General features: G+C 50.4%; 1 protein-coding gene across 3 annotated transcripts; it reads left to right on the top strand.

Moving 5' to 3' along the window:
- The first annotated feature begins 13 nt into the window (after positions 1-13).
- Positions 14-12,424, top strand: Tmem74b (transmembrane protein 74B). Of its 3 annotated transcripts, none has more exons than XM_029472720.2 (3): positions 14-318; positions 4,205-4,944; positions 9,633-12,424. In XM_029472720.2, exon 2 carries the CDS (start codon positions 4,246-4,248, stop codon positions 4,942-4,944), a length of 699 nt encoding a protein of 232 aa, XP_029328580.1. In that variant the 5' UTR covers positions 14-318; positions 4,205-4,245; the 3' UTR covers positions 9,633-12,424. The 3 variants fall into 3 exon arrangements, 2 of the variants coding, with proteins under 2 accessions (XP_029328580.1, XP_085689520.1); XR_015046021.1 differs by having other exon boundaries at positions 16-318; positions 4,205-5,668; XM_085833394.1 differs by lacking the exons at positions 14-318; positions 9,633-12,424 and adding an exon at positions 1,356-3,960 and having other exon boundaries at positions 4,205-7,964.
- The last annotated feature ends 3,789 nt before the right edge of the window (positions 12,425-16,213 follow it).

Raw genomic sequence — 16,213 nt, 5'->3', positions numbered from 1 at the left:
GGGGGAGGGGTCTTCCCCCGCCCCTCCCTCGCCTCGCCCCGCCCCTGTACCCAGCGCCGCGGGCTCCTTGCCTAGGGTTTCCCCGGCCAGCGTGCGCGGGCGAGACAGAGGTGGCTCTAGGGGCGGTGGGGGCCGGGCACCCGCAGCCGTCTCCGTCTCCGTCTCCCTCCCCACGCTAACTCTCCCGGCGCCCTCGCCCGCCGCGGGCGGAGCTCGATCGGCGGCGCTCCAGGATCCTCCGCTCCCGCCCTGCCTTATCCCTTCCTTCTCGGAGCCCCCCAGCGGCCGACGCGGTGCAGCCCGGCGCGGCGCGAGCAGGTACGTGCGCCCCGGCAGCCGCTGCGGGCGGGCCGGGAAGGGGGCGGGAGCCGGGGACGAGGCAGCGGCCCGGCCGGGATCTGCGCACACCCTCGGCCGCCCGGAGCTCTGTGCTCCCGCGTGCGGAGACTGGGGAGGCCCGACACGGCTCCGCATGCCGACCGCGAGCCGCCGGCGCAGGGCCCGAGGCGGGGAGTGGCAGCGAAGGACAGCTCGCCTGACCTCGCGGCCCGCCGAAGGACACGCGACCGGGGCTCCGTGGAGCACGCCGGCCCCGCCGAGCCCCAGCCTCCCAGGGCCGCCCCTCTGTGAGCGCTGACCGCCCGGGTCTGGCCTGCTCTGGACCGTGGGGCGTATGCGGTCAAGGGCAGGAGCAGGGGGTGTGAACTGCGGGCCGGCGGGCGCGGGGGAGGCGGGAGGCCGGGGTGCTGGGGCTTTCCGCGCAGAACTTTGGGTATAACCGCGTGGACCTGCGTGTATGCATCTGCGCGCCTGAGGCTTTGTGTACTATGAGTGCGTGTGTCTGTCGATTGGGTTTGCGAAGCCTCACCCAGCCTGGCAGTGTGTCCGGCTCCGGGGTGTCAGAGTGCGCTATGGGTGACAGTGCTGGGCTTGGGCAGGTCTGGGTGGATCCTGCTTAGAACTCAGCAGTGCTAGAGGTAGTATCCATTCCTTTCTTCCTTTCTTCCTCCTTCTCTCATCCCGCCCTCTCTCTCTCCTGATTTTACCCTCTTGTGGGTACCACCACCAGAGTGACCCGAGAATCTGTGAGTCACACTTAGTTCCCGGGTCTGTGGGCATTGCTGTGGGAAGCGTCCCAGGGACAGTGAGTGTGGAACAGGGCGGGGGTGGGGGTGTGGGGGGCGCTTGCCTTTCAGGAACTATAGGACTGCAGATACAATTACAATAACTGGTGTGGCTTCGGGCTTGGAGTGTGATCCATGAGCACAAGCATCTCTCTCTCTCTCTCTCTCTCTCTCTCTCTCTCTCTCTCTCTCTCTCTGTGTGTGTGTGTGTGTGTGTGTGTTGTGTGCAAGTGTGCACATGTGAGCTAATGTCTGGATAATTGATAGGCAAGCCCTTTAGTAACTTACTAAGCATCTTATGAGAGAAACAGACATTCCGAAGCAGTTAAAGGGATGAAGCCTCTTTGTGTCTGCTCCTTCACCCAAGCATCCTAAGGAAAAAGTTTTGAGTAAAAGAGAGTCCTGTTCTAATAATTTGTGTGCCCCAGATATCCTCTGGGATATGGAGGCACTAATGCACCATCTAGGAAAAGTGTTGTGGACTATCCCCACATTCTTCACACTTACTGAGGGCTTAATGGGTGGGGGCCATAAGTGGCACCTACCAGGCTCTAAGTAGCTTTGGGTGCCAAAAGTAAAAAAAGCCAACTAGCACTCCCGTCCATCCTTTCTATCCATCCTCTGGGAACTGAGAGAAGGCGAGGGACCCAGGGAGATGTGGAGAGACCAGGATGCCCATGCCTGCTGTCTCAAGTGAGGGCTCCAAGAGCCAGGGAAGGAAGGTGGAGTGCGGGTTTTGCAAGTATGTAGGGAACAGAGATGCTTGGGGTACATATATTCAACTCTTGGTCCCTGGTCCCCGTACCATGAGATCTTGGTTGTGTTTTCTAAAATGGGGATAGAGCTGAGCTATTCCTGAGTGAGGTGTTAACGAAAAAAATCTAACAAGTAGTCAGTGCTCGGCGTGTATTAAACGGACACCGCAGAGGAGGAACACAGTGATAGCACGGAGTTGTAAGCGGTAGCAGCCTTTGAACTAGGATGAAAGGCCACGCATTTGTTAAGAGAGCACATCCACATAGGAAGGTCAAAGAGACTTCCCACCTCTGCCCTCGGAGTTTCATTCATTCATTCACTCATTCATCCATCTACCATCACTTCAGTTATTTCTCGTGTTTGCACAGAAACACAGGTGCCCACAGAACACAGTGACCAAGGAACACAGAGAAGCAGCTTTCATGTACAGATACATGAGAGCAGGAGAGCCACGCCACACCTAGGGTCTCTGCTGACTGTGCGTTTGTGTGCCAGGGCTGTGTGATGTATGTACCATCGGGACGTCAGGGTATGTATTGTACTTCGGCTGTGGGTCAGAAATGACATATATGAAGAAGGTGTGCCTATGAAGAGTTCAGAGCCACATGAGGGAAAAAGCCCAATCGCCAATGCCAGTTGTGTGTTGTGCGGGGATGGTGGAACATGGCAGGCAGATTTGCAAGAGAAGTTGGGAATGGGTATCTGCTGCATATACGTGGCTCTGGGGATCGGCCTGACTGGGCCTTCATACCGAGGGAATAAAGAAAGGACAGACACTGACATGCAGAGAAGCTGAGATTCGGGTGGTCTGGGCTCGCTGGTGGAGAATCCACAGCTCTCCTAGATCAGCGTATTTATTAAATGCAGAGAGGTGGAGTTGTTGAATATGGCTAAGAAAGAAGGCAGGGTTATTACAGATAAACAAGAAGGCAGGGATATTATACACAGCTGAACAAGGAGGCATCCTTAGCTAATCTAGGTAGGAGCCTTCTCTGTAGGGGAGGTCATCAGGCCATCCCTACAGGTCAACAGGCAGGGGAGGGAGAAAGCTCAAGTGGACGTTTTCTGCACACACTGTCTCCCATGGGACTGAGGCATTGGGGTCCTGGATATGGGGTCATGCCCATGTCAGCAATACACATTCATTGAGGGCTTCACTTGTTCCCTACAGGAAGGTGCATATGGCATTTATATATACATAGGCACACCATATACATATATGTTTTGATGAATTAGTTGTATATACACACACATATACACTTGTGTGTGTGTGTGTGTATGCAACTGATTCACCAAAACTCAATGAATAGATTTGGAAATGAACTAAGAAACCTAGTGAACTCAGTCTGGCTGATGACTATAAATGACTATAGGTTGGTGGCCTTTTGACACAAGTGTGCATGTGCAGTGAGTCTGTGTGGCATATCTTCAGGTATTTGGTAGTGTCTCCTCTTTGTCCCCACCTCCCAACCCCTGCATGCTTACCCAAAGGCATTTGACTTTGACCTCATTCAGGGCTTTCCATTCTCTACCTTCCTTGTCTGGTCACCATCCCTGGACCCTGTCCTTCATGCAGCTGACCTGCCACCTTCAAAAATCCATGCAAATCCCAGCCTTCCTGGCTCCAACAACTTGACTGCCCAATGCTTCTTATCTTGGCTTTCACAGACCTCAGTGAACTGGACCAGCTGGTTTCTGGGGTTCCCCTTCCCCCTCTAGAATACCCCCGTGCTGTGGCTGCTAGGGTGTTTCCCACTCGTGCCAACACCCCCACACCAGGCTTCCACCCACTAGTGCCTGTACCATTTCTCTGCCACACCTACATCATCACCTTGCCTGACACATGTTCACACAACCTCGCCTGTTAGCCGAACTGGCCACAGCCTGATGGGCATCACTTGCTGAGCTCCTTACCACAGCCTTGTGAGAGAGGAGTCCCATGCTACAGACGAGAACACTGCTTCTGCGGAGGAACACAGTCATTTGCCTAAGCACAAGCAAGGAGGCTGTGATACGGACCCCACGGCCATTCTAAACTCTTCCATCATCACAGTGGTATCCCGTCATTAATACTTACTGGGTACACTTACACAGAGGTTACCTCACCCTCTCTGTTAGTACTGTGGGGTAGAGAGTGGCATTATTGTTGTCACTGGGGGTTTTGGTCAATGGAGAAACTGAGGCCAAGGAAGCACAAGAACATCAGTCACCGTGCTATCGGACCCTTGCTCTACTGTCCACAGCTCCCCACAACTGTGCTAGGGACAGGCGTGAAGATGGGCTCCTGCAGGCAAATTCAACTGACATTCTGTTTTCTCTTCTAGCTGCCAAGGGGCCAAGGGATGAGCTGGGGTCATTCTTTCCAATGGCATCTCCCCCTGGTCTGGAACTGAAGACATTGAGCAATGGTCCCCAGGTTCCAAGGAGAGCGGCCTCGCAGGGCCCCGTGGCGCCACCCAGGATGGGTGTGGAGAATGCCTGCTTCTTCTCTGAGGAGCAGGAGACTCATTTCCAGAACCCTGGGGATGCCAGACTGGGTAACTCCCCCAGTCCCCCTGGAGGTGTCCCCTCACTGTCCCGGTCCCAGCGGGATGATCTTTCTTTGCATTCAGAGGAGGGACCAGGCCTGGAACCTGTGAGCCGCCCGGTGGACTATGGCTTTGTTTCTGCTCTGGTTTTCTTGGTGAGCGGAATCCTCCTGGTGGTGACAGCATACGCCATCCCCCGAGAGGCCCGAGTCAACCCTGACACAGTGACAGCAAGGGAGATGGAACGCCTGGAGATGTACTACGCCCGCTTGGGCTCACATCTGGACAAATGCATCATTGCGGGCCTCGGGCTGCTCACAGTGGGTGGCATGCTTCTCTCTGTGCTGCTCATGGTCTCTCTGTGCAAGGGAGAGCTGTACCGCAGACAGACCTTTGTCCCTGGCAGGGGATCCAGAAAGAACTATGGCTCCATCAACCTGCGTATGAGGCAGCTCACTGGGGACGGAGGCCAGGTCCTAGTAGAGAATGAGGTTGTCCAAGTCTCAGAGACCAGCTATACCACCCAGGGCTCCTAAGTAAGAGTCCACCCTGTTTTTGCTGCTTTAGCTGCAGAGCTTGGAGGTTCCCAAAACCTGGGGCTTCAAAGTGACATCCACGGAGGGCATTATAGAGGGAGTTTTGGTGCTGGGGTGGGGGTAGCCTGGGGCCTGGCTTAGGTGTCACTCAGGCAAACACTGCTGATGCGTTTGCAGCTTGAGGTTTTTGCATAAGGCTTTGTTTGAGGATGGCTTCTGCTGCTAAAAATACATTTTGGAAACCACTGCTCTTAGAAGATGAGGCTACTTGGCATTTCTCAGTGTTGGGAGTCGTGTGAAAGGTGGCTTCCATTCTTCATGCCTTGGGGAATTCTGAGACTTATACTGTCTTCATTAGCCAAGTAAGAGTGTTGGGTGACTGACTATGTACGGGCACCTTTCAGACCTGGCCATCTAGGGTAGGGTGTAGCTTCGTGATGATGGGAAACGTTGGTTCTGAGATGAGCCGCCTGCAAGCACCCCACTGGCTGAAACATAACATTCCCCTCTCCAGACCTCAGGTGCTCAGTCTCTTCAGTGAGAAGTAGGACTGGGTGCCTCAGCATGGGCCACATCTGCCCTGGGAATAGGAGTCAGCCTGCCTCTGGCCATCCTTCAAGGGGCGAGGTTATTCAGTAGGAACTGGCCATTGACAGTGCCAACTTCTGGCCTAGCATTGGTGACTACCATTGCCAGGGGACAGCAGTCTCGTGACAGACCCCGGGTGAGTAGGTTTAGTTAAATGTAAAATTTGACACCGTGTGAATTGGTTCTGGGGGGGTCTGATTTCCTTCGGTGGCTAATTTTCTGCAGTGGTACATTTACTAAGCACTGGGCATCAGGGCATGAGGACAGTTGTCTTTCTCTGAGCATCCTGGGACCTTACCACCTTCCCTTCTCAGTGGGCTGTTACTTGGGACTGATCTCATTCTAGTAGCAGAAAACGATTTTCTTTAAGGCTGAATTTGTAATGTCCAGATGCCAGTCACCAGGGGAGGAATAAGGTACGCTCAAGTGGCCTGGATATTCCAGCCACATGGATCGCTGTTTGCATTCTTTCATGGGTGAAATATTTCCAAGGCCCCTCCAAGCTGTATTTAAACTTCTGACAATGGAAGTAGGCATTAGGGGGCAAGGAGATAGTGGGAGACATTTAAGGGAAGCACTGCCCAGTCAAAAAGGCCCCCGAGGACTTCCAGAGCACATACTGTCTAGGCTATGGGAAGACTCTAAAAGGATCATTTCATGAGTCCTTGACCTCCTTCATAGCTGGCTGTCTAAGCTGAGATCCTAGTTGTTTGGGCGTTGGGGGCAGGGGGTGGCACAGGATCCATAGGCTGGAGACTTCCTGACTAAGTGGAACATAAACCTTCAGGCCAGGCAGCTTGAACATCTGGGTAGTATAATATCACAGCTTCTGAGACAGATCAAGTGTCTGCTCATGCTGGCAGTTTTTGCCTGGAGCAGAGGGCTGGAGGGAGGGCTGAAGGGGACAACATTGTGCAGCCTGGCTTTGGAGGTTCTGCTATGGTGCAGAGAGGGTATGGCTTACAAAGAACAAAGCTCAAGAGAGCCAAAGGTCCCAAGGCCCCGGCTTCTTTAGATATGTCAGTGTCCCCCCAGCTGGAGCAGGGAAATACTGGGCCAAGTGGCAGGAACCAATCTAGGTGAATTGCAGTAAAATCAGACATTGCCAGTGACGGTCCCAGCTTCCCAAATCCACGATGATGATAATAAATGCATCAATCCAAGCTATATGGAGCCCTGTGGCAGTAAAGGGGGAATGTTAGGCCACAGTACTTACTGAGAGTGTATGCCTGGAACTGTCCAGTCAGACAAGTTTAAACACCAGGGCTAGATCAGCTAGAAGATAAGAACAGCGGGGTGTTTGTTTTCTTTCCCCAAGCCGGAGCATCCTGCTCTACATTCCTATAGGAAAACTTGTTTAGAAGCCACGTGTAAGTGGATCAAGGCAGTCACTGCCTTGTCCGTGAACTGAGAAGATTTGAGAGATGCTGAAAGTTTCCCCAGGATTGCAGCTGAGCTCTCCCAGCCAGTGGGCGGAGGGGTAGGAAGGCGCTGGGAAGGATGAGGAAAGCTGAGAACTTCCCTGTGGATTTCTTTGGGGTTAGATGTAGTTGTCCCTGTGGTTGCTGGAAAGTGCCTGCCTCACTTCTAAGAACTCCCTCTGCCATCCCATAGGCCACCAGACCCCCAAATCTTGCTTTTCTCATTGTATCAACAGATAGTGACCTCAGAACTGATAAGATCTGGGTTTGAATTGGAGCCCTGCCACTTGCTGGCTGTGTGGGCAAGTTACCCTACCTCTCTGTTTGAGTGGGCTAGCCAGGTCATACCACATTTCTAGGGTAAGAAACATGGTTGGTGTATATAATGGACATTCATGTTTGAAGGATGAAACAGTTTCTATTCCTGTCAGGGCAGCTGGTGGCCTATGCAGGGTCCTGGAGCCCCACAATCTCTGCCCAGTTTCCCAGAGCCCTTGCCGTGGGCTCAGTATAAATGACACAGAAGATCCTGTGACTAGAAGTATGGGTGAGGTTTGTCACTGGGCTCTGTAGCTGGAACCTCCTCTCTGGACCTTCATTCAGCTTTGTTTTAGGGGTTTTCTTGATAGAGAAAGGTGTGTCTTCCCAGCCCTGCCATGACATAGCCCAGTGATGACTGGTCCCAGGAGACACTTGCTGGGGGTAGAGGTACGTGAGTCCTGACTCCTCTTGCTTATCCGCGGTCATAGGGTATCTAGACCCAGACTTTAGGGCCTATGACTGTCGCCGCTTCTGCTTCCTTTCATGTATGACATGGATTTCCCAGTCAACAGGGATGGATGGTTGATTCCACCACCATTGCCCTCTTTCTTGGGAACAGCATCACCCTCCTAGGGATTTTCTTTCAAATATCTTCTTCCTTACATACACACTTTTGTGCACACATGCACACACACACACATTCATGAGTATACACCTCTGCAGTGTGTGCATGCACAATCTCTCTCTCTCTCTCTCTCTCTCTCTCTCTCTCTCTCTCTCTCTCTCTCTCTCTCTCTCTCTCTCTCTCTCTCTCTCTCTCTGCACCATGTGTACACCCCTGCAGCTTTCTTATTTGACCTTGCTCAGGAGCCAAGGACTCGCCCTCTGGCTGCAGAGCTCTAAGCCAGGGCATCCTCTGGAAACCCGATGATGGTTTCTTTCCCTCTCAGCCACAGACCCTGTGGTGTTAAGCATGCCATCCTCCCAGCAACAGCCCAGTATCCATCCCCTCTACAGTTCCCTTCCAGCTTCCTTTCTGAGGGATTCCAGAACCTTGGTGCTTGGGAAGGGGACGAGCTGGGAACTGGGAGAGCCATGTCGTGCTAGTTACCACTTCTGTGGGTGTCAGCAAGCAAAGCGCAGACAAAGGTGGGAGGCTTCAAGAAGCCAGAGGTGAGGTTCTGTTTGAGGGTAAGTGGGATGTCAGTGGGTCTGGTATTGGTGGGGAGGTATCTCCCGTTAGGCGTGTTAGCTTTTTCCTAATTTCCTCAGGGTTAGATTCATTGGAGAGAAGGAGGCTTCCTGAGACGCTGGCTGAACTGGAGTGGGAGGGAGTGCCTGGCAGTGGAGGGCCGCTAACATTTACTTGCCAGGAGTTAGGGATCTTTAAAGATGGAGCATAATGGAGTTACTTAGATTTAGTTGAGGCTTCCCCAAGCTTCCAGATTGCTCATTTGAGAAGAACCAAGGTCTTTGTGGGCAGAGCCTGGCTTTTTGTCCTGTTCTAGCTTCTTGCCCTTGAGCCTCTGTGTATTCCCTTACCTATATCATTCCTCTTCCTAAATTCGTTTGTCCCAAGTAGATGGACAGTATATGACACCTTCATAGTTCAGAGGGTGGCACACAGTGCTGGAGCATCGTCCCTACATGAATCTCATTGGGACAAGAGTCAAAACCCCGAAGGTCCATGGAGGCTGATTCATCAGTGTAAGAGCTGGGTGCTCAGGTGCTTGGCAGGGACGCAGTGCTTCCTGGCCCAGTTCTTCTTCTTGGAAGGGGCTGTGACAGTCACAGTACCTTCCTCATAAGACTGGTGAGCCGTAAGTGATATGTCTTTAAAGCACTTAGCACAGTGCCTGCATTTTCCAGTTGCTCAGTAAATACCAGCTATCTGTTATCTCATTTGTTCATGGTATCCTTCCATGGTACAACACATGTACACAGCCCTAGCTCTTGTGCAGGATGGTGTGGCTGTGCTGTAATGTAGAACACAGTGTGTGTGTGTGTGTGCGCGTAGGTGGACTGAGGGAGACCTGTGTGATGTGAGGTCAGAAAGGTTCTTTAGGAAAGGGGATGCTTTATGGGAATCTTAAACAAACAGGAAGTACTGATGTGATGAGGTGGTGGTGGGGGCTCTGGGCACAGAGACAGAGAGACAGAGAGAGACAGAGACAGAGAGAAACACACACACACACACACACACAGAGAGATAGACATGTGACCAAGAGGCTCAGGCCTCAGCAGCAGGTGAGACATGAGGTAGGCAGGTGGTGACTAAGGAGTGTGCAGTGGGACCCACAGTGGGTGCTTGGGCTTTATCATCTAAGAGGGACAGACAGATTCAGGCTCCTATGAAAAGGTTGTACGGGCATGAGGGTGGTAATGTGGTAACAGGGTCTGTCCTCCCTATACTTGCAGGTTTGTCTGGGAGAATCTTCTATATCAGACGCACTGTGGAGGCAACACTGCAGCACACCCTGGCCCTCCTTTACCGCCCTTCTTACTCCAGTCAGGGGACATGGCTTTGATTCTGTGCCTCAACTTGGCAGCCCTTCCCCACTTGATTTCTGAGTCTCCAGGGTTAAGGTGGTAGCTGCTGGTCTCCTGGCCTTAAGGGAAAGCAGAAAATGAAAAGAGACTCACCCATTCTTCTGGCCCAGAGGAACAGAGACGGGAAAAAGAAGGCAGCTGTCATGCCAACCTCTTTCTGGGAGGTGTGGCACCTGGGTCAGTACTGACGCCAGGGCCAGTGACATTCAGCAAACTCTATCTCCTCTTCTTTCCTTTCTCCCAACCTCCTTCACTTGATTCCTGTGTCCACATCTTCTTTCATCGAAGTTACTTGCTGGGGGTTGGGTGCCCAGCGGTGAGCTGTCACTATTGCTGTCACTCTCCCAGCAGTCCCTATTCTCTCCTGTCAGAGATTAAAGCAGGAACCCAAGTGCACATGCCTGCAGAGTTTGGCAGGTAACATCAGTGAACACAGTAGATGGCCATGACAGTGGTGATAAGATTAAAGGGGGGAGTGTCTGTTCTGGCCCTGGCCACTTGTTGCTTTGTGGTCACCAGAATCCCAAGTTTTTCAATTGCAACTGGACAGCTGGACGCTGTGGGTACAAGGATGTGGCAAGGTGGGAACAGTCAATGAGATGTCGTTTGCTGGGGTCAGAGATGCACAATTCCTTTCTCTGGGACTTAGTAAATCACTCACAGAGATGAGTGCCTTCAAGAAGGTGGGCACTTCCTGACTGCAGGCCAGGGACTACATGAACCCCATGGTTTCCACCCAAGAACCCTTGTTCATCCATTCAGCATGTCTGGATAGCTGCTATACCCAGTTCTAAAGCTTTCTTGAGCATTCAAGAAATGAAAGCCCAAGGAATACTGACTGTCTTCTAAAGTTCAGGTCTATTTTTATCTGGAGAATTTCCAAGATGAAAAGCACTGGCTTGAGGAGATGGTGATGTCAGGGATCAGGGAGAGGGCCAGGTCCTTTCTCCACTCTGAGATGCCTGCCTACCTCCAGAACTGGGTTATCCTGGCTTGGAAAACAGTGTAGCTTAGGAAGTTAGAGGTCTCCCCAGCACCACAGAGGGTGGGTGCTGACCAGGGTGCTGAATCGACAATGGTGCTTCCATACAGGTTAGCTAGGAGGAAGAACTGGCCTGTTCTTGTGGCTAAGGACCCCGTGACTGTTTTGGTCCACACTGAGCAGGGAAGCCTTGGATGTGAAGACAGAGTTTCTGTGATGCTGAGGAAGTCTTTCTCATGCATGATGTGGACTAGCTCTTTCATTCATTTACTGCAGAGTAGCATCTATACTGCCAACCCCAGAGGACCAAGGTGAGCAGCAGTTGGGGCTATGTGGCAAGGCACAGCAGATCCCAAATCCAGCCATGAGACCCAGAAGAACCCCTTAGCTCACTCTCAAAGGAGCTTACTGGGCCTGTCTCCTGCAGAGTGGAGGTTGTGTCAGGTGTTATCAGATACCCCCCCCCCAATCTGGGTTCTGCTAGTGCTCAGGAACACAAGGAACACCCAGAAAACAGTCTGTTTCAACCTCTGCCCATACTTGGAATTAGGTAGAATTTCTTTCTCAGACAGGTCCTGACTTTTTTCCAGATTCTGGGATGGATTTTGTCTGGTGACCATGCTCATGTGAAGTTTGGGTGCAGCTCTACTGAAAAGCTTTAGAGCTGGGCAGATTTAGTTCAGCCATCCCTCAGGGGTGTGTCCGTGACTATTGCTCCCAATCTTCACCTCAGGTTGTAGTAAGTACAGTCTGGCATAAGAAGCTGTGCATACTGTGGGTACCAGAAAAACTCTCGTCTCCTTCACTGGTTTGGCCCAGAGTCCCTCTCCTTTGTCTTTAAGCTCCATTCTTACCAATATGACTTCCACGGCAGCTGCTGACACCCGCTGTGCTCCCACTACCTTTGATAAGACACATTTAGTGAGACTCTCCAGTAGCCACACAGGCAGGGGTAACACCACTTCACAGATGAGGAAGGCTATACCAGTAATGTGCTGGAGCCATTTCCATGCTTGCTTTCTGTCAAACTACCAGACCTTCCTAACCCTCTTAGAAGTGAGGCTGAATGATTAATGAACTGAGGATTATGTTATCTCACAAGGGCACCCAAATGTTTAAAGATATTTATGAAATAAATATGCTTGAATGATCCATAAGGCTAAGGGAATGGAGTATATATTAGGGGTACAACCAGGGAAAAATGAAAATATGAATGCATTAATCATGTATGCCATCAACTAAGGCCGACTGACTCAGTTCTTTGTTCCTGATATGCAGGTGAAGGTAAAGGGCTTCTACACTTGAACATCTCAAATTCAGTGTGCACATGGAAGGTGGGAAACTTGTCAAAAGGCAAGTTCACTGGGGCTGGAGATAAGGTTCAGTATTCAGAGCAGTTACTGTTCTTCCAGAGGACCTGGATTCAATGCCCAACACAGCTCACAATTATCAGTAGCTCCAATTCCAGGGACTCTAATGCCCTTTCTGGCCTCTGTATGTACCAGGCATGCATTTGGTACAAATACATACACACAGGCAAAACACCCATACACATAAAAATAAAGTGGCAAGTCTGGGGTGACCCCTGAGGTTATTCATTTCCAGCAAGGCTTTGGTGGTGGTGGCACTTAATAGAATGACTTCTCTTCACCATTCTCCAACCTTGTGATCTGTGAATGACAACGGGACTTTGCAAACAAGACCTTGAAGGTCTTTGCTTAGAACTGTGGTTTGGGGCTCGGGGTGTACTGTATACATACTCCTGAGGAGTCTCGGGAGATCGTGAGGCCGTGGCAAGCAAGGGTGTGGTACCCTTCTACATTGTTGTTATTACACGATCACAGGAAGCTCAGCAGACCTGTCCCACTGAACCTTCCCAATGGCGGAGATAGGAAATGTGCATGAGGGCTTCCCCAGGACCTCTTGTTGCTAGAGTCTGAGGTGATAGGTTCTCACAACCAGGTGAAGTCAGTCCATTGAGCTTTGAACTAGGAACCTGAATGTGAGCTGAATTGGGCACAAGGTGACAGGGAAAGGCATTCACTTTCCGATGCAGACTTGGACAGCTGCTACTGTACAGTTCCTACTTCTCAGACCATGGAGATGAGCTCTCTGGCTAAGTTAAATGAGTATTTACTGCCCGGAACTTCCGGGCTGGCCTCTCCTCCTCAGTAGCTCTGAACCGTTACACTGTGACTTTCCCAGCACTTGCTTTATGTAGCTTATTTGGAATGACACGTGCATGTGGTTAGCCAGGGTCCTTTGTTGGGGTAGAGGATGGGCCTTCCACTTCCACAAGAACAAGTGAGATACATAGACTTCCTGATGCATCCTCGGACCTGGACAGTTACCAGAGCCTTGCCAGTCTACTGCTTATACCCTCACTCTCTGCCATGCTTGCCTTTTGATCTGCTCTCAGATTCCTGGTCAAGTCCAGAGAAGTGATTTAGGGTGTGGCATCCCAAGGGCAAACAAGGCCTAGATCTGGTGGCTAGGATGCCTGCCTCTGAGCATCTGTTCTAGTGATGAAAAGTGGTCAGCAAGCAAACAAGTATTACTGACAAGTAAAAGTGGGGCTATGCCTGGAATTGTCATTGGTGGTGGAACCTGTCTCTATTGGAACTGCACCAAAGTATATGTACAAAATCAGGTGACAGAGAACATGAAGTGATCCATGGATTTGTTTTCCTCCGGCAAAGACGACAGCTATAGATCAATGATAAAATGTTATCAATAACAAGACGAAAGTCATGAGGAAGCTGGGTTCTGGAGGGAGGTTGGACAGATGTGTTTTGACACATACCTGTTTTGCAGCTATGTGTCAACAGGTAAGAACTCTAGCACAGGAATGTAGCTCCATTTAACACTTGGTACATTCCTGGGGTTGAGGTCTCAGGAGACTCGTGGTTTAGACTGGAGGTTGGCTTGAAGCTCATGACAGAGGAGAGAAATGCAATGCAAAACTCAGCCAGCTCTAAGAATAGAAAAGACAGCAAGCCAAGAAGAGAAGGTGGGATGTGGGCCGGTGTATCCTAGAAATAGTATAAGTGGTCTTATTTAGCACCAAAAGACAATGATTTAGAAGTAGACCTTGATTCTATTTGTAAGCCACTGGATGAGCTCTGAAATTTCAAACCAAGTGAAAATGATACTGTGAATCTTATTAGATGTCCGAAGGTCTCAGGAATTTCCCCCAGAGAAAAGACCCTCTTATATCACAGCCAGCCCAGAAGTCAACCCTAACTCCATGGGGTCACAGCCACTGTCAGGTGGCTGCTATCAAAGCCAAAAGGGCAAGCTACTGTGGATTCTACTCTGCATGGTCTTGGTCAAATTTTTCCATTAAAAAACAAAAACAAATGGGACAATACAAACAAGATATGACTTGACATCACTAGTTTGGGTACAAGCAAGGGTTGGTGAGGATACAGAGAAACTGGAGCACTACCTCTGGTATGAAAATAGTGTGGCTGTTTTGGGAAACACTGGCAGTTCCTCAAAAAATTTAACGTGTTATTATGGGACCCTGAAAATCCATTCCAGATACATTCAATGACTTGAAAACAACTGCCCACGAAAATAACAAAACCCACTTTGTACATGAATGTTAACAGCATTCAACATAACAAGCAAGGAGGAACAATCCAAGCATCCATGAACTGATAAATTAACAAACATGACAAAGCCATGCTATGATTGTACAGCCACAGGGAATGTCGATGCTACAATCACATGAACAGTGAGGACAGAAAGTGGAAAACGCTGGACACACAGACCACACACTGAGGTCATTTATGAAAACTATCCAAAATAGGCAAACAGACTGGAGGGTTGCCTGCCCAGGGGAGGGAAAATGGGAGTGATTGCCAGTGAAGATATTTCTTTCGGAGGAATCTGGGGTTGGATGCACAGCACTGTGAATATCTCACAACCCACTGAGTTGTGTACTTTAAAAGAGTGAATTTCATGGTTATGTAAATTCTCTTAATAAAGCTATAAAAAAAAACAGGTTATAAAGTGCTATTTATTTACTGCAAAGGCTCCAATCTGGAGGTTCTATGGGACATACACCTGAAACATTCCCTCTTGCTGTTGGCCGTACACAGCTGGGAGGTTAAGTGACAGAGACTGAAACAAGTTCCAGCAGCTTGACCACAAGTTCCCGGAGGCACCATTCAAGGCTTCCCACATCTATGATACTGGGTTTCTCAGAGATACTATATAAGACTTATAGGAACCAAACCAAACCAAACCAGTCCTTTCTCCAGAAACACTGCATTTTGTCTGTAGAAAACAGAACTAATGTATGATTATATTTTTTTATCTTTGCTACCAAAAAGCCCAATGGAAGAATGTTTCAACTTTTACCTTTTCCTTTAAATCAGGGTCCAAGTTATCTACCTTCCCAAACCTATCTGGAGAATTCTAGCCACTGTTCCTTTAATGCTTCCTTGCATAAAAAAGGAATGCTTTAATGAGCAAAGTGTCCTAAGCTCTTTTGCAGGTACCCAGTTACCAACAGAACCCAAACATCCATCTGCTAGCCCTCAAGGATGAAGTTGATGTACAATGAACTTGTCCTTGTCTCTGCATGGTCTGTGGCCTCAGAGCACAGAATGGTCTACACCTTCAAGGTGGTCAGTGCCTGATCCATGGGATCCTTCAACAGCTAGGGAACCTGCTCATGCTGGCTTGAGCCCCAAGCCCAGCCTCCCTGAGACTGGTCCTGGTCCTGTCAGTCCAGTCTATCTCCTCATCTATCCTGGAGCCACACATGGTTGGGCTGCTGGCCGTGGAACGAAGTGCTTGGTACTTGATTTGGTGTCTCCTGGAACAGTACGCTGTGCTCTTCCAGCTTTATGGCACAGGGGTAGAGCACTGCCAGTGCCTGTCAGCTGGGGCTTCAAATACCTAGATAATTCTACAGATTGGGAGAGCTTGGACACAGGCTTCCAAAGACAGAGGCTCCCCTTCCTCCTGGCTGGACCCATGTTCCTATGCTCTTGTCAGTCCCAGGAGGACATGAAGAGCAGTTAAATAGACATGGTGTGCCTTTTCTCTTCTCTAGTACCTAGGGCTATTCCCATCCACATAGCTCATTACAGAGCTCCAGTGAAGGCACCTCTGATTTCACAGGTAGTTACTAGGCTCCTAAGAGAAAGGACTTCTTTAGGGTCACTATGAAACTAGCCTACAGGTCTGTTCTGTTTATTCCTCTACTTACAGGCCCCTGCAGCCCGGGAGAGTCAACAGGCAGCTCAGACAGGAGCAACTGGTTGAGTATGCCCTTGGGAGGAGATGGCCGTTTTTCTACTGTGCCTGCTTTGGTGAAATCATCCTTGTGGCTCATGGATTCCAATCACACTTCCACCCAGAAAGCCTGGGTGGGGCTCATCTTAGTGATGCCAGGAGCAAGAGTAACTTGTGAAGCGAGGGTGCTTGAGAAGAATGCCCTCGTAGGAATCCT

This window comes from Mus caroli, unplaced genomic scaffold (genome assembly GCF_978045245.1).
Source record: "Mus caroli unplaced genomic scaffold, Mus_caroli_1 scaffold_2, whole genome shotgun sequence".
NCBI classification, from domain to species: Eukaryota; Metazoa; Chordata; class Mammalia; order Rodentia; family Muridae; genus Mus; species Mus caroli.
This window is presented reverse-complemented; position numbering and strand designations above follow the sequence as displayed.